Genomic DNA, 26212 nt, shown 5'->3' with positions numbered 1-26212 from the left:
AGCTACCTGCAATACATTTACACCCTCTGAACTCAACCATTCCCGAGATATTGCAGTTTTAAAGTTCCAATAGCAGCCATATTGGATTTATGCCAATTGTTGGACATCACAGGGACGTCATGGGTTATGCTTTTTTCGATTCATTGGTACCGCTTATATGGGTAAGGCCACAGTAGTGGTATAAGAATTTTGTCTGTGAAACAGAAAATTAGAATTCATTTTTTTCAAATGGACATTGTCTGGATTTCTGCAAAATGATCCTTGTCACAACCTGGCTATGGTAATTGGATAACTTTTTAAGAGGAGAATCAGTTATTGAATAATTTCATCTGCAATGCTGTAGGTAACATGGACTAAAGTTTCGTGCCAGTTAGCCTTAAATTCCCTTTTAAATGTTAAAATATAGATTACTTGTACATTTAAATAGAGTGGTCTTGTTCAGTTTAAAAGCTATAAAACAACACTTTTATATTTATTGAATATATTATTAACTGCACAAGGAACTGTATGTAACCAGGACACAACTTTTACTTTCATCATCTCTCCTAGTTAACAACGTTATCTTAAAGGAGCTAAGTCTCTAACTCAATATCATCCAAAATCTTCAACATTGAAAACACAAATTATTTGTCAATTTAAATCAACATTGATGCTGTGATCTTACCGGAAAAAGATGGGCTTCTGATATCCAATATTTAAGACAAAATAAACATTTTACCATTGGTACACGAATTATGTACCATTATGCGTTTCAGCCCCAGTTCTAGCAAGAGACTCGAGGAACGAGGCTAGACATATTGCACCAAACCAAACGGCGTATGTAGACTGGAATAACCAGGCGCTAGAAATTTGCATTCGATTGAGACTGCTGGCTTATTTTGTGGAACATAACTGATTTGAAATTAGAGTAAAAACGGAAACCATTGAATGTATATCAGTTTTTATACATTCATATTACAGTATTATATGAGTTGCGACCTACTTGTGTCAATTTCTAGGTCCCAAATGTTAGCGATTTAGCTCCTTTAATGGTTAACAGTATAAGAAATCTAAAAGTTATTAGGGGTAAATAATTTTTAACATCAAAATCAAACCACCTCAGCAATACGGTAGGAAATGAGAAATGATAAAACAGCATGTAACATGGACATTTTATAAAAGGGTGGAAAAAGAGTATGAAAACTGCTTATTTATAGGAAAATATACACCAAAGAAGTCAGGAAATCACAGTCTTCCAATCCATGGGCAATTTCTTTTCTCACTGAAGAATTTGAATGTGGGGATGTATGTAACATGGACATGGGTGTTTCAATTTAAAGTTGTATTAGGCAAGATTATATAAAGTGCTGACATTTCTCGCTATAATAGTTAAAAATAAATAATTAAAACAAAATATGCTGAAAATTTCAGTCAAATTGCTTCACTCTGAACTGAGATATTAGCCATTGAATTTTAGACTAGCCTCGGTCGTCATTACTGATAACATTTCAGGTCTAAAGGAAGACCTGTAAATTGTAGATTTAGCTCTTGCATAATGCATGTTTAAAAGGTTGTATTTTTTTGTCTTGAGATTGTTAGTTTTTTTCTTTTCTCAGCCCTATATTACAGTTGGTAAATATTTTGAATGTTAATGTTATACCACTGTGTTAACAGCAACATTTTCAACATTTCCAGATGACTGCTATGGTGGAGGAGGATTCAACCTGACACTTTCTGCACCAAGCAATGCATGTCCTGTAGAACGACCAGTTTTTTTGTCTAAATCCTACCATACCGATAATAAATGACCATGTAAAACTTTTAATAATTTTGATTCAAAGCATATAATACATGAATGGAATTTCGCCAGAAAAAGGTAATAGCCTACAGCACTACGGTACTACTAGTACTTGTACTATCCATGTTACGTGCGTGTCAGAATGAAAATTTGCACGTCAATCCTTCTGGTGAATGTCTTCAGGAATACCTTTTTGCACTTAGAAATCTACTTTGATAATTCAAAACTTATTTATTTGTATTTAACGTATCTAAAATGGTAATACAACAGAGCATAAATTCACACTTGTCCATGTTACGTACCTGCTTCTCGCTTGCATCAGAATAAAAATTTGTACGTCATTCCTTCAGCTCAATTTCTTCGGGAATACGTTTTTGAACTTGGAAATCCACTTTGATGATTAAAAAACTAATTTATTTGTATTTAATGTATCTAAAAATGTATGTAACAAGACCTATTTTGATGGAACGCACGTAACATTTCAGCAACATCGGTCCGCAAAAAATATAATCACTCCCAAGTTTGGTCGTATATTTTGCCATAAATGGATCTAATAGTCGCAATTAGGCCTATATTGTTTATTGGTGTCTTGAATTGTCGTAAATATCAAGTCACGTGTCTGGAAAGCATCGATGAATTTTGCCGTACGTAACTTGATATTGGACACGAAGTCAAGTACACATGGGTTGGCACACAGAAATAACGGCTAATGAATATTTTCATCACCTGAATACTGATTACAAAATGCGTGGACATCGTACACATTTTACGACATAGTCGTGGCGTCATTCGACCCTCTGTTGAGTTAAAAACCTATCGAGAACGTACGTAACGGAGTTGGACACCCGCATGTATTTTGCTCACATTTACAAAAAAAATAAATGAAATGAAGTTGTGGCCATTGCCTGTGGAAAGCCTTTTTATACTATTATTACTACTCTGACATAAATCAAAAACATTATTTTTTAAAATAAATGCCAACAGTGTAATTCGACTATCTTTGAGAGTAATGCATTGAGACTGCAAAATATTTTTTCAAAATGTGGGAAATTAGTGATGGACATAGATAATTTTTCATTTGGACTTTCAAAGAAACACTTAAATCTCTGCAGGGTGTTTTGTAAATATACAAATAAAAAAAGTCCAGGTAATACTAAATGTACAAATTTTTTAAGGGTTTTGCTCAATGAGGTAACCTGTGTACCAGTACTGTGGCCTTACCCATATATCTACCCCTAATACATTTACACCCTATAAAGTCAAATCATTGCCGAAATATTGGAGTTTTAAGGTGCCAATGATGGCCATATTGGATTTATGCTAATTACTCGAAAACCTATCTTTTTTTTTTGGATATATGCTAATTGTTGGCCGTATGACTTATGACGTCACCTGGCATTGGTTTTTATACGCCCACATTTTCATGTGGACGTATTATGCCGTCGCCCCTGTCCGTCCGTCCGTCCACAATTGTTTGTGGACTCTCTACAGGTCACAATTCTTATCCGATTTCGACGAAACTTGAAATATAGGTTTATCCCCAAAAGATCTCGGCTGCTTTCGATATTGGCATGTATCGAATCGAAACTTCATGGATTATGGCCCCTGTTTGTACGAAAAATCACGTTTTTAGCTTGTGGACCCTATAGAGGTCACAATTTTTATCCGATTTTGTTGAAACTTAAAATGTAAGTTTATAACCTAAAGATCTCAGTTCCTTTCGATATTTGCGCATATAGGATAGTAACTTTCTGAATTATGGCCCCTGATTGTACGAAAAATCACGTTTTTAGCTTGTGGACCCTATAGAAGTCATAATGTTTATCCGATTTAAAAAACCGTTCTATTATATCACCGTTACGCCCTAAGGATGACTGAGCTCGAATTTCGTGAAAATCGGCCCAAAATTGACAGACAAAATGGCCGTCGTTCGTTCCCAAATAGCGTAAGAATATGGTATATCAAGGTTGTGGACCCTATAGGGGTCACAATTTTTATTCGATTTTGTTGAAACTTGAAATGTAAGTTTATAACCCAAAGATCTCGGTTCGTTTTGATATTCGTGCATATCGGACCGTAACTTCCTGAATTATGGCCCCTGATTGTACGAAAAATCACGTTTTTAGCTTGTTGACCCTATAGAAGTCATAATTTTTATCCGATTTAAAAAAACGTTCTATCATGTCACCGTTACACCCTAAGGATGACTGAGTTCGAATTTCGTGAAAATCGGCCCAAAATTGACAGACAAAATGTCCGCCATTCGTTCCCAAATAAGCGTAAGAATATGGTATATCAAGGTTGTGGATCCTATAGGGGTCACAATTTTTATCCGATTTTGTTGAAACTTGAAATGTAAGTTTATAACCCAAAGATCTCAGTTTCTTTCGATATTCGTGCATATCGGACCGTAACTTCCTGAATTATGACCCCTGATTGTACGAAAAATCACGTTTTTAGCTTGTGGACCCTATAGAAGTCATAATTTTTACCCGATGTAAAAAAACGTATTATTATATCACCGTTACACCCAAGGGACGACTGAATTCAAATTTCGTGAAAATCGGCCCAAAATTGACAGACAAAATGGCCATCGTTCGTTCTCAAATAGCATAAGAAAATGGTATATCAAGGTTGTGGACCCTATAGAGGTCACAATTTTTATCCGATTTTGTTGAAACTTGAAATGTAAGTCTATAACCCAAAGATCTCGGTTCCTTTCGATATTCGCGCATATCGGACCGTAATTTCCTGAATTATGGCCCCTGATTGTACGAAAAATCACGTTTTTAGCTTGTGGACCCTATAGAGGTCATAATTTTTATCCGATTTAAAAAAAAGTATTATCATATCACCGTTACACCCTAAGGACGACTGAGTTTGAATTTCATGAAAATCGGCCCAAAATTGACAGACAAAATGGCCGCCGTTCATTCTCAAATAGCGTAAAAATATGGTATATCAAGGTTGTGGACCCTATAGAGGTCACAATTTTTATCCGATTTTGTTGAAACCTGAAATATAAGTTTATAACCCAAAGATCTCGGTTCCTTTCAATATTTACCCATATCGGACCGTAACTTCCTGAATTATGGCCCCTGATTGTACGAAAAATCATGTTTTTACCTTGTGGACCCATTAGAGGTCATAATTTTTATCCGATTTAAAAAAACGTATTATTATATCACCGTTACACCCTAAGGACGGCTAAGTTCAAATTTCATGAAAATCGGCCCAAAACTAACAGACAAAATGGCCGCCCCTCGTTCTCAAATAGCTTAAAAATATGGTATATCAAGGTTGTGGACCCTATAGGGGTCACAATTTTTATCCGATTTTGTTGAAACTTGAAATGTAAGTTTATAACCCAAAGATTTCGGTTCCTTGTTTTTGATGCATGCCCAACCCTCAGGGTCAGAGCCACACCCATTTTTTCTTTGTGTGACTGTGTGTTTAGCCTACAGGCTGCAGTTCTTAATGGATCGTCTGATATTTTTGGTGCATGCCCGACCCCTGTCAGGTTCCAGGATGATCCATTCAGAATCGCATCCCATAGGTGATAAACCTAAAAAGAAATGAGCGTTGTTGTGCCCCTGCAGGGTCGGGCATGCACCAAAAATAATAGCGGTCATCCTTAAGGTATAAGAAAAAAGTATGAAAAGTTTTCAAGATGATCAAAACACACAGACACACAAAGAAAAAATAGGCGTGGCTATGCCCCTGGGGGCTGGTCATGCACCAAAAACAATAACAATCATTCTTAGGGTATTCTTAGGAATAAGTATGCACAACTCCGTTAAGAATTGTTGCTTGTAGACGACAAACTGACACATACAAAAATTGAGCGTGGCTCTGCCCCTAACAATAGGGAACATACTTAGGGTATAAGGAATAATTAGTATGCAAAGTTTCAAGACGGTGCGTTAAGAATTGCGGCCTGTAGTTTTGAGGTGCCTAGTGATAGTGAAACTACATAAGGCCTACTGAACTTTAAACTTTCTAAGCAGACAAAACAAGTTTTCACCTGTTTTGAAAGCAAAACTAAATTGAAATGATACTCCCTAGATCCCAAAAGAGTCTTTATTCTTATTCTGTGCTGAGAGATGATCTAAAATGACAAATATGAGGGGTCTAAGTCTTTTAGAAATAATTTTAATCTGATCGTCAAACCCAATATTCTAATTCGTGAAGCGAATTAACCATTTTCATACACCCACATTTTCATGTGGACATATATTGTCGTCGCCCCTGTCTGTCCGGACGTCCATCCACAATTTGAAATATAGGTTTATCTCCAAAAGATCTTGGTTGCTTTCGATATTGGCATGTATCGGATCGAAACTTCATGGATTATGGCCCCTGTTTGTACGAAAAATCACGTTTTTAGCTTGTGGACCCTATAGAGGTCACAACTTTTATCAGATTTTGTTGAGACTTGAAATCTATGTTTATAACCTAAAGATCTCAGTTCCTTTCGATATTCGCGCATATCGGACCGTAACTTCCTGAATTATGGCCCCTGATTGTACGAAAAATCACGTTTTTAGCTTGTGGACCCTATAGAGGTCATAATTTTTATCCTATTTGGAAAACCCTATTATTATATCACCGTTACACCCTAAGGACGGTTGAGTTTGAATTTCGTGAAAATCTGCCCAAAACTGACAGACAAAATGGCCGCCCTTCGTTCTCAAATAGCGTAAAATATGTTATATAAAGGTTGTGGACCCTATAGAGGTCACAATTTTTATCCAATTTTGTTGTAACTTGAATGTAAGTTTATAACACAGAGATCTCGGTTCCTTACGATATTTGCGCATATCGAATTGTAATTTCCTGAATTATGGCCCTTGATTGTAGGAAAAATCGCGTTTTTAGCTTGTGGACCCTATAGAGGTCATAATTTTTATCTGATTTTAAAAAACGTTTTAGTGTATCACTGTTACACCCTAAGGACGGCTGAGTTCAAATTTCGTGAAAATCGGCCCAAAACTGACAGGCAAAATGACCACCCCTCGTTCTCAAATAGCCTAAAATATGGAATATCAAGGTTGTGGACCCTATAGAGGTCACAATTTTTATCCGATTTTGTTAAAACTTGAAATGTAAGTTTATAACCCAAAGATCTCAGTTCCTTTCGATATTTGTGCATTTCGAATTGTAATTTCCTGAATTATGGCCCTTGATTGTAGGAAAAATCACTTTCCTTTTAGCTTGTTCTCTATCCATCTCTCGAAAATGTGGGCTTATCCTGCCTGGCAGCCGCTGGTGTTCTCATTTTGAAGGCAAAATAAAATTAGAACACTACAATGTACATCCAAAATGATTATATATTTGTAATCTACACAAAAAGTCACTACAATGTACATCCAAAATGATTACATATTTGTAATCTACGCAAAAAGTCACTGTAAATAGACACCTTTGAGCAGTATAGGTCATTTAGAAGTTATTTTAAAATCAATGTGAAAAGTCAACAATTTTCATAATAGCCATTAAAACTTCATCACCACACAGATTTCAATTGCCAATTAAAAATATAAGCCATCAAATACACAAGATGGACTTTAATGTATGTTATAATAATTGAAGTTTCATTATCAAATTTTTCAGAATTTTAACCTCTGTCCCACATGACCAAAATTGAAGGTGAAAATGGGTATATGTTGTACATTTTCAATGTGCATTTAATTTCAAGGCTGGATATTTGGAAAAGTATTTTCCCATCGACCCAGAATCTTTTGTAAATTGATAAAAGACGAACTGACATTAACTATGTCATTTTTGGAGTTTGTGTATACACAATAGTGACTTTGCCAGAGGCTGTGGAAATCCTGAAAATAAAAGTGATTAGTTCATTAGTTCTACATTTTGTCACCTAGTGGCGCGAAACGTATGCATTGGACAATGAGTGTGATGCTAAATTCGTAATCTACACCAAAATTTGTCGTAGATTACAAAGTTAGAGAGTTCTACTCCTATTAGAAATGTGAGTTTAAAGCATCCAAAAACTTGAAAAAAAATACTGAATTTATGATCGGTTTCAGTACCCTAATTGTCCCCCGCCTTTCGAAGAAAGCAGGGGACTATTAAAATGGGTTCGTCCGTCTGTCTGTCTCCTTCTGTCTGTCTGTCCATCACACTTTTTTGGACACAATAACTCCCCTTCTTATTGAGCTAGAATGTTCAAACTTGGTGTAGGTGTTTTATTAGGTCAATGCCTTGATGGATCTCGAAGATGAGCATTTTCTGCTCAGGGTAAGCAGAGATAAGCAATTTAATTAGTTGATGCTTTGGGACACGATAACTTTAGTTCTAATTAAGTGAGAGTGAGGACACTTGGTGTATAGGTTTATCATATCAGTACTTTGACTAAGTTCGATAATGAGCACTTTCTGCTCAGGGTAAGCAGAGCGATAAGCAATTTGATTGGTCGAGACTTTGAAACACAATAACTCTTCTTCTAATTGAGGTAGAATGTTCAAACTTGGTGTAGACGTTCATTATGTGAATGCCTTGATCTAGTTTGATGATAAACATTGTCTGCTTACCGTAAGCAGAGATAAGCAATCTGAATGGTTGATGCTTTGGGGCACGATAACTTTGGTTATATAAAGAATCTCAAAAAGGAAAAAGAATTATTAAAATCGGCAAAAAACTCGCTAAGTTATAATGAGAAACATTTCAACCAGGCAAAATTTGTTGTTATTTGTTAGGAATTAAATCGGTCAAAAACTGCCCAAGTCATAACGATCAGGCATAACTTCCCATCAGTCTTAAAGAGAACAAATTTATTAATGAGGTTATCAGGGTAATCATTTCAACAGGGCAAAGTTTTCAGTTTTAACAGTTTAAGTTGCACACTAGAAATTTTCTCTCTGGTCTTGTTTGCCGTATTAAGATTTGTAATCCATGTGGTGGAAACAGGCGTAATGGAGACAGGTAATTTATTTTACACCATTTGTGTTCTTTTTACAGCTACAAGTATTACTAATAATTGATATAATTATATTTACAGAACACACAGTTTTACTGATCATAGAGGAAAACAACTACATTTTTCTATTAAAAAAGGAACTGATGATACTATATGGTGGAAAGGTTTAGCCAGAGTTCGATGTGTAAAGGTTTGTAATTATATGGAAGCCTATTGCAGCCATTTCATAATCTTGACTTCTTGCCACGAAAAGTCGAGGGCGAGAATGCGAAGGAGCAAGAAGTCGATGGATAGGATAAAAAAAAACAAGGTCCCATGTCCGGAATTGAAATGAAGTGGTAGCTACGCGGTGGCTCAGTGAGTAGGATGTTTACTCTCTTACTTCATCAAAGTTCATCGGTATTTTTCTGGCAAGGTTCCCCCTTGTCAGTGGTGTAGGACGGAGGGCCTGGCAAGGGATAAAATCCCATATTCAGAATCAAAATGAAGTGGGAGCTACGGTGGCTCATTGAGTAGGACGTTTGCTCTTTTACTTCTTCAAAGTTCATCGGATTTTACAGGTAGGGTCCCCCCAAGTTAGTGGTGTAGGATGGAGGACCTGGCAATTTACAACGTATAGTAGTTTGGATGGGATAAAAAAAACGAAGTCCAGTGTCTGGAATCGAAATGAAGTGGGAGCTACGGTTGCTCAGTGAGTAAGATGTTTGCACCCTAACATCATCAAAGTTCGTCTTGATTTTTCTGGCAACGGACAACGTAGAGCTGGGCGATATTTCGTTTTTTCGATATAAGTTCGTCACGTGACTTCTCGCTCACTTTTCTACCCGACCAATACCGTTATAATTATCCCTGCTTCTATTCAATTTCTTGACGAATGCTTTGATTTTCCAAAGGAATCATTGCTTTTCAGATTGAATTAATTTTTAATAAATGCTGAAATATAAATAATGCCAACTATATTGAGAGTTCCGGTAGGCTGATTATCATTCAGCGTCGGATGTATCATAGCGGTCCGTGATCCGGAAAAAAATATTGGACTAAATGGTAAATGAATAGCATTCAATGATTCCAATCGTACCCGTACGGGTAGTTATAAATAACATACACAGTCATAAGAATAGAAGCTTTTTTTTAAAAAAAATTTTGTGCCGTCTTCATGTAAATATTCTTAATTTAAATGAAATATCATAATTAATATACTGGAAATTAAAATTCTAATAAACAACATAGACCAATATTTTTAGTAAGTCTTCATGGCTATAGACAGATCTGTGTTTGAACCAGCTCATTAAATTTTGTTTGTAATTATTAAAAACTCTTAATTATACTGACTAGAAAGTGTCAAGTGAATACTCCGGGGGTATTTTGAACACCTTAATAGATATTTTTATTACATTTTAAAGCGATAAACTGAAATCATTGACATTTTATAAAATATCGCGATATAGTGATTATATTGCGATATTTTAAAAAAATATTGCGATATCTGTTTCCAGGGATATCGCCCAGCTCTAGGACAACGTATAGTCATTAGGATGGGAAAATAAAAAAACAAGGTCCAGTGTAGACACACACGTGGGTGAGGGTTTGGGGTCTAGTGGTTTAACACGTACTCGTAAAATCGCGAGGTTTGTCATTGATTCAGGTGGCTTGGTTTCGATTCCCCACTTGAATGTGACAAGGATTCGAAAATGAAATGGGAGCTACGGTGGCTCAGTGAGTAGGTTGTTTGCTCTCTAACATCATCAAAGTTTGTCTGGATTTTTCTGGCAGCGGACAACGTATAGTCATTCGGATGGGACAAAAAAACGAGGTCCTGTGTACCCACTGGTGTGGGTGCGGGGTTGAGGTCTAGTGGTTTAACATTTTAGCGTAGAATAGCGAGGTTTGTCATTGATTCAGGTGGCTCAGCTTCAATTCCCCACTTGAACATGACAAGGAAAAGGGTTGTCTGTCCAACCTCGTGGGTTTTCTCCAGTCCTCTGGGTTCCCCCAACTGCTAAAGTCCCTACGCGCTGGTTTGTGTCAAGTGGATGATAAACCTCTAGATAGAACTTAGTTTCAAGATCTGTTCTCATTTTATCAACCATTGCGTGCTTTAAGATCAGCCAATCAACTGCAGTTTGCAGTGCCATCAAAATCAAGAACCATGTATGGAGATCATGCTTTTCTGCGATGTGGTGTAGTTTTTATACACCCACATGGAAATGTGGACATATATTGCTGTCTCCCCCGTCCGTCCGTCCGTCCGTCCATCGTCTACAATTTCTTGTGAACGCCAAAAGTTATGATCCAATTGTTTTTAAATTGATGGAAGTTGTTGACATCAGTGAGATTAAGAAGCCTATTTAATTTCAATAATTTCTGTTTATTATGTCTAGAGATATGTCCCTTGCTTCTCTTTGTTGGACCTTGTGAACGCTCTAACGCCAAGAGTTATCATCCGATTATTTAGATTAGTGAAACGAAAAAGCCTATTAAATTTCAGCAATTTCCATTTATTATATCTAGAGTTATGGCCCTTGTTTCACTTTGTTGAACCTTGTGAACACTCTAACGCCAAAAGTTATCATTTGATTTGTATGAAATTTATATGCATCATTTAGATTAGTGAAACCACAAAGCCTTTGAATTTCAGCAATTTACAATAATTACTTCTAGAGTTATGGCCCTTGTTTCACTTTGTTCAACCTTGTTAATGCTTGATTGATGAAAGTTATCATCCGATATGTATGAAATTGATATGCTTCATTTAAATTTGTGAAACAGATTTCTATTTAATTTCAGCAATTTCCATCAATTATTTCTAGAGTTATGGCCCTTGTTTTACTTTGTGAACCTTGTGAACGTTTAAATAACAAAAGTTATCATCCAATCTGTATGAAATTTATATGCATTATTTAAATTAATAAAAGCCTGTCAAATTTCAAAATTTCCTGTAAATTACTTCCAGAGTTAAGGCCCTTGTTTCGGTTTGTAGAACCTTGTGAACCTTCAAACGACAAAAATTATAATCTGATCTGTATGAAATTGTCTTGTAAATGCCCCCAATTACCTACAAAAGAATAAATATGTGCCAACACGTGTCGACCGCTCGGACGATTTAGCTGCTGTGGGCATATGTTTACTAAGTTTATATATATTCCATTCAGTCATCATCAAGAATGATTTTGACTTGAGAGAGCAATGAGGATTAAGGTCCATTCAATACAAACTAGGTAATTTTGGCACTAACATATGATACAGTTTTATTTCAATAGACCATGTTACAAGCTTGTAATGGAACAAATGCCACTTAACTCTATGACATACATTATGATCTAAACCGTATGTGTTAGATCACTTTTGACTTAACCAAGAGACAAGTTTACGAATGTCCAATGATATTTACGCAGAATAAATCTTATCCATGAATATGATATCGTAATCAAAGAAACAGGTTTTAAGGACAGGAGGGATTGTAGATGATCGAGTAACATTGAGCCATAAATACATGATCAGCATGACTACACATGCTAAAACTAATTACCATTATATCTTTCAAATTTTTAAAAAAATTTTTTTAAACATTATTTTTATTCATTAAATCTGAATTTGGATTGGGGAACAGGCTATGCCTATGTGTAACAATGGATGGAATGTTAGAATTGCATTTGTACACATATATAGAGATGTTAAGTATGGCATTGTACGATTGGTGCGTCTCTCCACTGTCGACTATCTTTAAATGACAGCTGATTATCATCTTTTCTTCCATGGTTGGTTACTTAAACGTGTCAAATAGGTTATGTTTGTCAAACATATTTTAGCAATTAGACCACACTTATTCCCATCTGTATTTAGAAGCCGATCAATGTATAGAAACATTTGGAAGTTTTAATGGAGAGTGACTGAAAATCAGGAGACAACATACATTCCATATTGAAATCTACTGAAGGAGAAGATGAAATATATAGGACAAAACATCATTACAATAATGGGGTCCCAAAACTAAGAAAATAGGAAGGCAGGTCAGGATCTTAAGTGAACACTTCTGCTCGAACATAGGTATATGCTGGTGGTTGGCATGTGCAGTCAGATATCAAATGCCTCTCCATAAAAATTATGAACTTTCTCCCAGTGAATATAATAATATAATGATATAATATTTTATAATATGTGATGGCAAAACAAACATTTAACATACAGTAAATACAGCTATATACAATATGTACACATATTTATAATTATCTATCATCTATTTATTGTTTTGATATATAAAAGAGTAAATTGAATTATTATTATTTTTTCTAAATTAAGCATCTAATATAAACTATACTAAACAGGGGGGGGGGGGTGATGACCGAATGGTTAGCATGCGCGTGCTGTGTCATAAGGCCTGTCATTGAGTCAACTTGCGTGGTTTCGAATCCCCGGTTGTACGTGACAAGGAGTAGGGTCGCCTCCCACTGCTAAAGACCCCTACGCACAAGCAAATTATTGAAATAAAATTAAAACCATATGTTAGCCCCGAAATGACCTAGTCTGTGTCGAGTGGACGGTAAACCCCATTTCTCTCTCTCTCTATACTAAACAGCAAAAAAAAAAGTCAGTACGATTTCAAAATCAGAGAGGTACTTTAATCAAATCATTCTAGAAAACGACCTACTAAATGGATCAAAGCAATTTTTTGTAAACAGTATTGTCAGTATGTTGACACATTAGTGATTAATTCATCAAAATTCAAAGACTTTACGAGAAGGTTTCGAGTCTGTACACAGTCTATACATCAGTATCCGGTGTGTCCACCACTGACCACCACAAGTGTCAATAACAGCAGCGCAGCGTCTGTACATGGAGTGGACCAGACAATTGATGAACATCATTGGCAACTGGAGCCACACTCTAAGAAAAGCCTGGCACAATCCATCGGATGTGTTTAGTCTTGTTATGACGTTATTAAGTCTCCCCTGTATTTCATCCCAAAGATATTTAATCGGATTTCAGTCCGGACAAAGGGCTGGCCAGTGCATAATGTTGACACCGTTCTGCTGTAGAAAGTCCAGAGTAACTCGGGCGGTGTGGGCACAGGCGTTGTCATGCCGGAAAACGTTGTTTCGGTGAAGTGCGAAATGTGGTATGACGTGGGGTCTGAGAGATTGATCGATGTAGTGGAACATCACAGGACCCACTCTCTGGTTCAGGCCGATTCCACCCCAAACCATTATGCTTGGACCTTCGCTAGCCTGGAGGTCGGGTGTTTGATCCCTGCATTGGCCAAGAAAGTTCATCCAGATTTTCCGACGTGGTTTCCCCTTGTCAGTGGTGCAGAACCGGGGGCCTGACAAGGACAGCTGTCTAGTCCTTTGGAAGAGACGAAAAACCGAGGTCCCGTGTATACATTGGAATGCACGTTAAAGATCCCTTGGCAGTTAGAATTCGATATAAGAGTAGGCGATAGTGCCGCTGCCCAGGCAAAATTTCCCTCATAGAACACTGTATGGCGTATGCCCGTCTTCATTAGCCCAGTATAGGAGCAGACCAGTAGGACATTAAACCCCATTTCATTTCATTTTGTAGCTATAATCCATACGAAGAAAATGTATGTTAAAATTAGTTTGTAATATAAGCAGTTACCTAGAAATGGGCAATTTTGCATAAGTCACTGTTTTCGTTTTTTGGCCTGTAAAATAGTCAATTATTTTGATTTACAACTTAAAATTGACACCGGAAGTGACACCATTTTGTCAAAAAATGCATTTTTAACTTTTAAAATCAATATTTTGTTCAACCAAGAATTATTTAATATGTATAAATAATTTTAACTTTTGGTTTACATTCACATATTAATAAAATTCATACGGTCATATAGATTTCACAAAATTGTTTCTAACTTGTTCAGTTGCGGAGAAATAGGCGATTTTCAACAGGTCACTTTTCAAGGTTTTTGGTCCATAAAAGTGTCACTTATAATTCGATTTTGATAAAATTTTCACTGTGTGATACCTAATGCCATTTACAATTTCATACAAGTAATTTAATATTTTCGTTATCACCAGAAGTAACGTCATTTTGGCAAAAACTGTATTTTTAGCCTTCAAAACAGATATTTTATTCAAATGAGTCTGTTTTGTAATGTTTTTAAAATTATGATATTTGATTTGATCAACAAATAGATTGAACCCATACGATCATACAGATACCAGAAAATGGTTTCTTACTTGTACGCATGCAGAGAAATAGACAGTTTTCTACAAGTCACTTTTCAAGGTTTTTGGTCTATAAAAGTGGCAATTATTATTCGATTTACATAAAATTTTCACAATGTGATGCCGTATGCAATTTCTGATTTCATAAAACTAATTGAACATTTTCATAATCACCGAAAGTACTGTACACTTACATGTAACAACTGTATAAAATGAATTGATATTGCTGGATTTGGTTGATTCGGCGTCCATTTTATTTGATGTGTGCAATGCTTTTGTGGAAACCTGTTTAATGGTTTCATCGGTACCGGAAGTGACATTTGTTTATCGTAACGTGGTTCCGGTGAAACCCATCATTACTGCATCGCAGTTCTAGTTATTATTATTATTATTCAAATTTAGTTTTGATTAGATCTAAGCAACTGCTTGTCGCATCGTTTCGATTTCTTCGGTTTTACTGAGAAAGTGAGTGTGACTTAGAGGATAAAGCTATTTTGAACGTTCTGCGACAATGCAAAATGTCCAAAATCACCAAAGCTATCGTTTTAAAAAGATATTTTGATTTTTGATTTTCGGCAAATCTTTTTTTATTTATGAATATTTTTTAGTCGTGTTTTACACAAAATTAATGAGTCATCTGACTTGGGCAAAAATGTGAATTTTTTTTGTCTCAGTAATTTTCCTTGGCCGCCATTGGCTAATTCAGTTTTTCAGTCCTAGATTAATTATTTATTGTTCGATTTGTATAAAACAAAGTTCATATGCTCCGTTGTCTCAATCGCCATTTTATTTGTTACCGATAGAAGTGGCAGTAATTTTACCAAAAACTACATTTTTGACAGTTAGGTACATATCGAAAGCAAATATTATTTTTTTCAAATCTGGTATAATAACTGAAAGGGTGCGCCCTTTAAAGGCGCACAAAATGTCGGGCCCATTTTTTTTAATTTCGATTCCGTTTTTGGGCTATTTCGATTAAAAGGTGCAAAAAGGTGTAAAATTAAGCTATTTACAACCCATCCAGCATTTTCATATTTTAAAATATTACTTCGTAACTTTCATAAACTCGTAGCAATAATCTATACGGAGAGAATGTGTGTGAAAATTAATTTGTAATATGCGCAGTTGCCGAGAAATGATCAATTTTGCATGAGTCACTCTTGTAAAAGAGTCAATTATTATTGGATTTTCATAAAAGTGAAACCATTTGATGCATAATGTCAATTGTGACTAGTTCAACTCAATTTAACATTTTCAATGTCACCGGAAATGACGAAATTTGGGCAGAAACTGTATTTATAGCCTTCGAAACAAATAATTTATTCAAATGAGTCGTATTTGTTGTTTGTTTAAGATTTTGATATTTGATTCTAATTAACTAAAAGAATGAACCCATACGATAATATAGATATCACAAAATGGTTTCTAACTTGTTCAGTTGCGGAGAAATAGACAATTTTCAACAGGTCACTTTTCAAGGTTTTTTTGTCCATAAAAGTGTCAATTATTATTCGATTTTCATGAAATTTTCACTGTGTGATACCTAATGCCATTTACGATTTCATACAAGTAATTTAAGATTTTCATTATCACCGGAAGTAACGTGATTTTGGCAAAAACTGTATTTTTATACGCCCACATTTTCATGTGGACGTACATTGTCGTCGCCCCCGTCCGTCCGTCCACAATTGTTTGTGAACAGTCTACAGGTCACAATTTTTATCCGATTTCAATGAAACTTGAAATATAGGTTTATCACCCTAAGATCTCGGTTCCTTTCGATATTGGCATGTATCGGACTGTAACTTCATGGATTATGGCCCGTGATTGTACGAAAAATCACGCTTTTAGCTTGTGAACACTGTAGAGGTCACAATTTTTATCCGATTTGGTTTAAACTTGAAATGTATGCTTATAACCCAAAGATCACTGATCCTTTCGATATTTGCGCATATCGAAACGTAACTTCCTGAATTATGGTCCCTGATTGTACGAAAAAACTTGTTTTTATCTTGTGGACCCTATAGAGGTCATTATTTTTATCCGATTTAAAAAAACGTATTATTATATCCCTGTTAAACCCTAAGGACGGCTGAGTTCGAATTTCGTAAAAATCGGCCCCAAACTGACAGACAAAATGGCCGCCGTTCGTTCTCAAATAGCGTAAAAATATGGTATATCAAGGTTGTGGACCCTATAGAGGTCACAATTTTTATCCGATTTTGTTGAAACTTGAAATGTAAGTTAATAACCCAAAGATCTGATCTGATTTTGATGAAACTTGATATACATGTTAATAACCCAAAGATCTTGGTTTGTTTTGATATTCGCGCATATCGGATCGTAACTTCCTGAATTATGGCCCCTGATTGTAAGAAAAATCGCGTTTTTAGCTTGTGGACCCTATAGGAGTCATAATTTTTATCCGATTTAAAAAATCGTATTATTATATCACCTATACACCCTAAGGATGACTGAGTTAGAATTTCATGAAAATCGGCCCAAAATTGACAGACAAAATGGCTGCCATTCGTTCTCTAATAGCGTAAAAATATGGTATATCAAGGTTGTGGACCCTATAGAGGTCACAATTTTTATCCGATTTTGTTGAAACTTGAAATGTAAGTTTATAACCCAAAGATCTTGGTTCCTTTCGATATTCGTGCATATCGGACCGTAACTTCCTGAATTATGGCCCCTGATTGTACAAAAAATCGCCTTTTTAGCTTGTGGACCCTATAGAGGTCATAATTTTTATCTGATTTAAAAAAACGTATTATTTTATCACCGTTACAGCCTAAGGACGGCTGAGTTCGAATTTCGTGAAAATCGGCCCAAAATTGACAGACAAAATGGCCATCGTTCGTTCTCAAATTGCGTAAAAATATGGTATATCAAGGTTGTGGACCCTATAGAGGTCACAATTTTGATCCGATTTTGATGAAACTTGAAATACTTATTTATAACCCAAAGATCTTGGTTCCTTTCAATATTCGCACATATTGGATCATAACTTCCTGAATTATGGCCCTTGATTGTACGAAAAGTCGCGTTTTTAGGATGTGATCCCTCTAGATGTCACAATTTTTATCCGATTTAAAAAAACGTTTGAATATATCACTGTAACACCCTTATGATGGTTGAGTCTGAATTTCGTACAAATCGGACCAAAACTACCGGACAAAATGGCTGCCCATCGTACGCAAATATTGTACATGTGGTATATCAAGGTTTTGGACCCTCTAAAGAGAGGACACAATTTTGATCCAATTTTGATGGAACTTGAAATGCATTTTTATAACCTAAAGATCTTGGTTCCTTTCAATATTCATGCATATCGGATTGTAACTTCCTGAATTATGGCCCTTGATTGTACGAAAAATCACTTCTTATTTGAGCTTGTTTTCTGTCCATCTCTTGCAAAACGCGGGCGTATCTTGCATGGCAACCACTTGTTAACTGATTTTGTTGAAACTTGAAATATAAGTTTAAAACCCAAAGATCTCGGTTCCTTTCGATATTCGCGCATATCGGACCGTAACTTCCCGAATTATGGCCCCTAATTGTACGAAAAATCGCGTTTTTAGCTTGTCGACCCTATAGAGGTCATAATTTTTATCCGATTTAATAAACCGTATTATTATATCACCGTTACACCCTAAGGATGGCTAAGTTCGAATTTCATGAAAATCGTCCCAAAACTAACAGACAAAATGGCCGCCGTTCGTTGTCAAAGAGCGTAAAATATGGTATATCCAGGTTGTGGACCCTATAGAGGTCACAATTTTTATCCGATTTTGTTTAAACTTGAAATGTAAGTTTATAACCCAAAGATCTCGGTTCCTTTTGATATTCGCTCATATCGGACCGTAACTTCCTGAATTATGGCCCCTGATTGTACGAAAAATTGTGTTTTTAGCTTGTTCTCTATCCATCTCTCGAAAATGTGGGCGTATCCTGTCTGGCAGCCGCTGGTCCCTTCTTTTAAAAATTGTCCAATGGATCTTTCTGCAGCTTCTGGTACAGGAAGTGAAGTTCCCATACAACGTATTAAATTTATCCTGACAATGATCCGTAAACCGGAAGTAGTTGAAAAAATATTCGATATTTAAAAAAAAAACACCCAGTCAAAATCGGTATTCTTGCAAAAATCGTGATTTCACCGTCGGGTGTGACCGGATCAAAACACCTAAAGTATCGTTTGGTAGCTCGATGAATGGGCTATTGTATGACAGACTTCCTGTCTGATTCCTGAAAGCCGGTTCAGTGCTGCTTGCAGGTCTAGTTATTATTATTGTTACTAGTGCTATAGTTTATATTATTATCATTATTATTAGTGCTATTTATATTATTATCATTAGTACTCTTATTATCAGTGCAATAGTCTTTGCATCCAAGGCTCTAACAGGCATTGTAACATGTACGAAGACTAGGAGATTGGTACGAAACTTACACACTAAGAGCTTGTGATCAGAAAGGTAACTTAATGGGGCAACTCCAAAAGAGGCAATGTGGGGAAACAAAGAGAAACTAGTCAAGATATAGTTCACAGTACTACACCTATTCAACAGATCACTGTGATTGAGCTTAGTGGGTTTTTTAATGTCATTATCTAAATCATTCCTCTTGATAAAAAAAAAGCCAAAACTGACATAAAACTGAATAGGCCTATATGTCAATAGACCACTGTGATTGAGCTTATTGGGTTTTGTAAATCATGCCTCTTAATAAAAAAAAAGCCAAATTGACCTCTGCCAAATATGTGATGATTGTATTTAAATTTGTGTACGTTTCTGTGTATGTAGGCTTTGTTAGTTATTTGTAGAAATCAACGAGATTCATTATTGAACCAAATGATTTTGAAATGAACCTAATTAAATCTATCTGCTAACTTATGTATTTTCTATTGAAATTGATTAAAAATAATTTTGCAATCCAGCATTTTCTTGTAGAATATCTTCTTATAAATTGAACACTGTGTTCTGTTGATTTCAGCTTAATTCATTGACAAAAAGAGTTGAATCATCAAGATTATTAAATCTAAAACAGTATATAACTATGTATAAAGAAATAACAGAGCAAGTGTCCAGTTTATCTCAAACTCAACCAACACTCGAATCTATGCCCCATGACATCACAGCCTCCTGTATATTTCAAGGGTGAGTATCTCTTTTTTGTAGCACGAAAGTAATTAATATAGTCTAACAAGTGCTAGTTCCATTCTTACAGTATTTATTTTGTGGTGTAAGGGGAGACAATAGAGGTTTTGGAAGAGTTACCTGCTGTACTTTTAAACATAAAACTGTAAGGTAAAACATTTGGTCTATTGCCTGAATAATGCTTCTGATAGATAAAAGAGGTACGAGTACCTTAAAGGAGCTAAATCGCTAATATTTGAGACCTACAAATTGACCCAAATGGGTCGCAACGCATATAATAATGTAATCTGATTGTATATAAACTGATTTATATTCAATTGTTTCTGTTTTGACTCTAATTTCAAATCAGTTATGTCCAGCGAAATACGGCATTAGTCTGAATTGAATAGCAATTTCTAGCGTCTGGTTATTCCAGTCTATTGCGCATGCTCTCCAAATAAGATATGGCAGCACCGTTTGACAGGAGTTTTGGAATATGTCTAGCCCTTGTTCTTTCTGGTCACTTGTTACAAATGACACCGAATTGCACTATGGTACACGATTCGTGTACCAATGGTAAAATGTTTATTTTGTCTTAAATATTGGATATCAGAAGCCTAGTTTTTCCTGGTAAAATCACAACATCAATGTTGATTTGAATTAACAAATAATTCGTATTTTCAACGTGTAAGACTTTGGATGATATTGAGTTAGAGACTTAGCTACTTTAATTAATGAAATTGAAAATGTTTAACATAGATAAATATAACTTCTCAGTCCAGAGAGCCGATTTTATGCAAAACAGCAACTGTTAATTAGATAATCAGCGGCTGCCAGGCAGGATACGCCCACATTTTCGAGAGATGGATAGAGAACAAGCTAAAAAGAAAGTGATTTTTCCTACAATCAAGGGCCATAATTCAGGAAATTACAATTCGATATGCGCAAATATCGAAAGGAACCGGCCGCCCCGGCCATTTTGTCTATCAGTTTTGGGCCGATTTTCACGAAATTCGAACTCACCCGTCCTTACGGTGTAACGGTGATATAATAATACGTATTTTTTAAATCGGATAAAAATTATGACCTCTATAGGGTCCACAAGCTAAAATCGCGATTTTTCGTACAATCAGGGGCCATAATTCAGGAAGTTATGTTCCGAAATGAATGAATATCAAAAGGAACCGAGATCTTCGGGTTATAAACTTACATTTTAAGTTTCATGAAAATAGGATTAAAATTGTGACCTCTATACGGTCCACAACCTTGATATACCATATTTTTACGCTATTTGAAAACGAAGGGCTGCCATTTTGTCTGTCAGTTTTGGGCGGATTTTCACGAAATTCGAACTCAGCCGTCCTTAGGGTGTAACGGTGATATAATAATACGTTTTTTTACATCGGATAAAAATTATGACCTCTATAGGGTCCACAGGTAGTTATGGTTCGATATTTGAGAACGAACAGCAACCGTTTTGTTTGTCCGTTTTGGGCCAATTTTTACGAAATTCGAACTCAGCTGTCCTTAGGGTTTAACGGTGATATAATAATACGGTTTTTTAACAATATCGAAAGGAACCGAGATCTTAAGGTGATAAACCTATATTTCAAGTTTCATTGAAATCGTATAAAAATTGTGTCCTGTAGACTGTTCACAAACAATTGTTGACGGACGGACAGGGGCGACGACAATATAAAAATTTAAAGTTTAGACAATTTGTTCATAGCAACCTTATGTGATGATATTGCATGTGTAAAGATATTAAAAGATTGTGTTTTCAGAGTAAAAGATGGTGATTTAACCAATGCTGATGTGGAATGTTGCATTTGTATGGAACGTAAATCAGAAATCATTCTTCCTTGTAGTCATGAATTCTGTGAAACTTGTATTGATTCATGGTAGGTAATTCATTTAAAATTTAAATTAATATGTGTTTCTGATCTTCGGTCAAAACATGTATTGTTTCTGTAAGTGTTTCATGTGGAGGTATATTATCGTCGCCCCTGTCCCGACTAATCGTATAACTGGATTAGTTTTTTGTTGAAAACACTGTTCTGATGCTTTAATATATTTAATGGCAGTTGTTATACAGCATTGCATGGTTACATGGTTATTTGGTTTTATTGGTTGGTTATTTGATCTAAAATAGAACAAAATATATCTAGCTCACAAACTGACACATAAATAGAAGCTACACTAAAAACCAGATATACATATGCAACTGTTAACTTCAATTAAGTTTAAATCCGATATATTAAATATGTCAAATAAATAAGAATTCAGTAAATTATATAGTTACTTCTATGGCGGGACTGCTCGCTCCTGCTAAGAGAACTGTTTTACACAAAATAAGTGACAGGCAGGCCGCTTTCATAACAGCAGAGAAAGCATGTGCAACAACAACAAAAAGAGAAACAGTTTGGACTCAGACCACTGATGATTTGTAACAGTAAACAGAACAGATGTGGTTGGCCTCCGTGGATCTATTTATTAAATAATATTTTTTTCCGATTTTAAAAAACGTTTAGATACATGTATATCACCATTCCACCATAATGAAGGTTGAATTCAAATTTCGGGAAATCGAAATGAAACTGCCCGACAAAATGACCGCTCTTTGTAAACAAATTGTGTATAAGTATGTAATGCAAAGGTTATGGACCCTCTAGAGGTCACAATTTTTGATGAAACTTAAAACATATCTTTATATTTCAGACCATAACTTTCCGGATTATAGGTTCGTGACAAGGAGTAGGGTCGCCTGTCCAACCTCGTGGGTTTTCTCCAGGTCCTCCGGTTTCCTCCCACTGCTAAAGACCCCTACGCGCAAGCGAATTATTGAAATAAAATTAAAACCATATGTTAGTCCCGAATTGACCTAGTTTGTGTCGAGTGGACATTAAACCCCATGTGACGGTTTCCATAAACTTCTGGAAATTATCAAGGCCTTCCAATTTTTCCCGAACATGAATAGTTCTCTCCATTTTTAAAATAGACAAAAAATGACATATGGTGCTGTTAGCCCCAGATATTATCATTCATTTTCAAAGACCTTGTTCGTTAACATTTTCAAACAGACCCAACTTTTCTAATGTATTTTTTGGCGTAGAATATGATGCCGAGTGGTAAATCAGTACACCGTTGGGGAGTTTTCGAGATATAAAAACTAAAGAGAAACCTGTTCTAATTAATAATAGGAACATTTAAAATTCATCTTTAGCGGATCTTGGCACCATACATTTACTTTCAAATGTCGAAAAAGATCTTGCATAAAAGGACCAAAATATTTCAAAACCCGTTTCAAAAATACATAAAAACTGTCAAATCGAAATATCTTTCTGATTTAATTTGTATGATGATTGCTATATTCATAATGAAACTACAGTAAACTTCACATAAGTTGGATTTAAGTGGACTGACCAGTTTTATCCGAGTTAAGCAAAAATCTGAGTTAGCCAAAGACCAAAATTCAATCTCAGCTCAATTAGAAATAAACTGCAAGAGCTGGATAATAATTAATTCAAAGGCACATTTCAAGCTTTTGTTCATATGTGCGAGTAGATAACTGTTATATCCAAGAATGGATGGTGTACATTGTAGGTCAGGTTAGATCACATTGATGTTTAATTAGAATGAATGTGGCGAACTTTTGAGAAGAAAAGACCGAAATTAAAGAAATATTGAGCAGCACATCGTGAGAAAAAACATGGCGGGAAATGACAATGCACAAGTTCCCCAAGAATACGAAGGCCTTAATATCAACCCCCAAGCATTTCACATTGTTACGACGACCAAATAAAAACAGGACAGTGCTGGGAAAAGTGGCTCGAAAGCATAGAGAGAGAATTTCGATATTTTAGAATCACAACTCCCATTGACAAGAAAGATACCATTATTATTCATGGAGGAAAGGTAGATCCAATAGCTGAAGAAGGACAAATATTAGATGAATACCAGATATTGAGAAAGAAACTCAATGAATATTTTCTGCCAAAGAAGAATGAACACATCGTCAAATTGAAATTTGGAAAACTTCGACCTATTCCAGGTGAGACAATCATTGTTTATGCTGCTAGATTACGAGAGAAATCACAAGAATGTCAATTTACAAATAGAGATGGGAGAATATTAGAGCACATCATACAGACAATAGACAATCAGAGTTTAATACAGAAAGCAGTCAATAAGAAATGGGTTTTGTCAACTTTTATGAGAGAAGCCAGTCAATTTGAAGATATCAACAGGCAACTTAAAGCTGTAAATATTAAACAAGATGAAGACGAGAAGATAAATAGAATTAAGTATCAGCAAAATAGAATTCAGAACCGAACTAGATGTAAATACTGTGGACAGACTGGAACACATAGATCAGGAGCAAATTGTCCAGCTTATGGAAACCGATGCTACAAATGTAAGAGATGGAATCATTTTGCCTCAGCCTGCATAGATGAAGATAGAAGAAATGCCACCAATTCTACTTATTATGGAGGAAGAGGTATAAGTCAAAATAGAAGAGAACCAGATGATTACTGAAGGAAATATAATGCAGACAATTATAGAAGATATTATGGTAGAAATTAATATAGAGGTGATAATTATGCATGTAGAAGAGATAACAGAGATAGACGAAAAATATTCAAATTACAGAAGAAATCAATCAACAAGAGAAAATTACTACAAATCAAGCAACACACTAAAAGGACAAATCAAGAAAACTGCAGAAGAGAAAGAAAATAAAACTTCTTCATCAGATGATGATTTTGTTGATGGAACCACAGTCAAACTAACGGCCAAAGCCAACAAAATTAGAACAGAGAACAACGATACAATTATGTAGTCAATTTTAGAATAGATGACCCTGATGTGGTTATGGAACCTGATAGTGGAGAAGATGTAAATATCATGGATGAATATCTATTTAGAGCTTTGGAACACTGAACCAATTCTAGCCTAGTATTAGAAGAGAGTAATATCACCTTAAAAACACTGCAACATAAACTATAAGGAAAAGGGGAATTTAACACAATCATTAGAAATAAAACAAGAGGAGTTCCTGCTAGAATAGTTGTTATATATGGTCACATGAAATATCCACCACTTCTTTAGACAAACTATGACAGAACTGGGAATGTTAGAAATAAGACCTGATGGTTCTTTACTAGAGCAGAATGAGATGAGAATTTCTGAAACTATCAATAGAGTCACAGAAGTAAAGACAACAGCAGAAATAGTAGAATCACATCAGAAAATATTTTAAGGGGTATGCATGATTAGAGATATAAAGAATGATAAAGATATTTATGCAAAACTCAACATGATGCCAGGAGTTGCACCTATTGCCCAAAAGCCAAAACCTGCATCCTATTATCTTCAAGAACTATTAAAGAAATGGCTAGATAAGTGTGTAGAACTAGAAGGTGAAAAATTTGAAAGAATACCACCATGAGAACTGGTCACATGGTGTTCACCACTAGTAGTTCAACCCAATCCAAGATTCAGTTATATTAGCAAAGATCAGCTTGAATCACATATGATTAGAGCCAGTGTTGATTTGAGAGTACCAAACAAATACATGGAAAGAAGCCGAGTCATACAAGGAGCCAATGTAGAAGATTTTACCCACAAATTGAATGATTGTACGGTATTCTCAAAGTTAGACATGACCCAGTTATTTCATCAGTTATTATTAGACCTTGATTAGGGGTTTCAGGTCAAAGTTTGTGAAAATATACATAAAATGCTACCCAATTTTTTTATTTCATCAAAATATTCTAATTAGATCCAAAGTTATGGAATTTTTAAATCCGAGATCGATGTCAATAATGTAATCAAAATGCTCTATACCAGTCAATGCGTGCCATGGCACCAAAATAAGTGCTTTTCAGTCATATCTGAGTGACGTCATAAGCGGTATTTTCCCTTCAAGATCGCTAATACCAATTTTAAAACTGAAATTCACACGTTATTGTCAGCTAAGATTTATTAAAATCGTAATAATTTGAATGATAATATGTCAAATATTTATAATCTGGAAGATACCACAAAAAAAGTACGCTATATTTAGTCGAAATTTAGCAAATCTCAGTCATCAAAACAGATAAATCCTGTTTTCTACGGCTGTAATTGTCGGATCTTGGGGTATCACGCACCATAATAATCACAAAAATGT

The 26212-nt window shown here is 35.4% G+C and overlaps 1 protein-coding gene across 2 annotated transcripts in view; it reads left to right on the top strand.

The window, feature by feature from the left end:
- LOC126825426 (RING finger protein 141) overlaps nucleotides 1–26212 on the top strand; it is a 128645-nt gene that overhangs the window by 56559 nt on the left and 45874 nt on the right. For both annotated transcript variants that reach the window (XM_050555118.2, XM_050555117.2), the window contains exons 3-5: nucleotides 8796–8904; nucleotides 19898–20061; nucleotides 21825–21941. In XM_050555118.2, the coding sequence (XP_050411075.1) occupies nucleotides 8796–8904; nucleotides 19898–20061; nucleotides 21825–21941 (390 nt within the window). The remainder of the gene's footprint in view (nucleotides 1–8795; nucleotides 8905–19897; nucleotides 20062–21824; nucleotides 21942–26212) is intronic.

The sequence above is a fragment of the Patella vulgata genome, chromosome 6 (genome assembly GCF_932274485.2).
Source record: "Patella vulgata chromosome 6, xgPatVulg1.2, whole genome shotgun sequence".
Taxonomy (NCBI): Eukaryota; Metazoa; Mollusca; class Gastropoda; family Patellidae; genus Patella; species Patella vulgata.
This window is presented reverse-complemented; position numbering and strand designations above follow the sequence as displayed.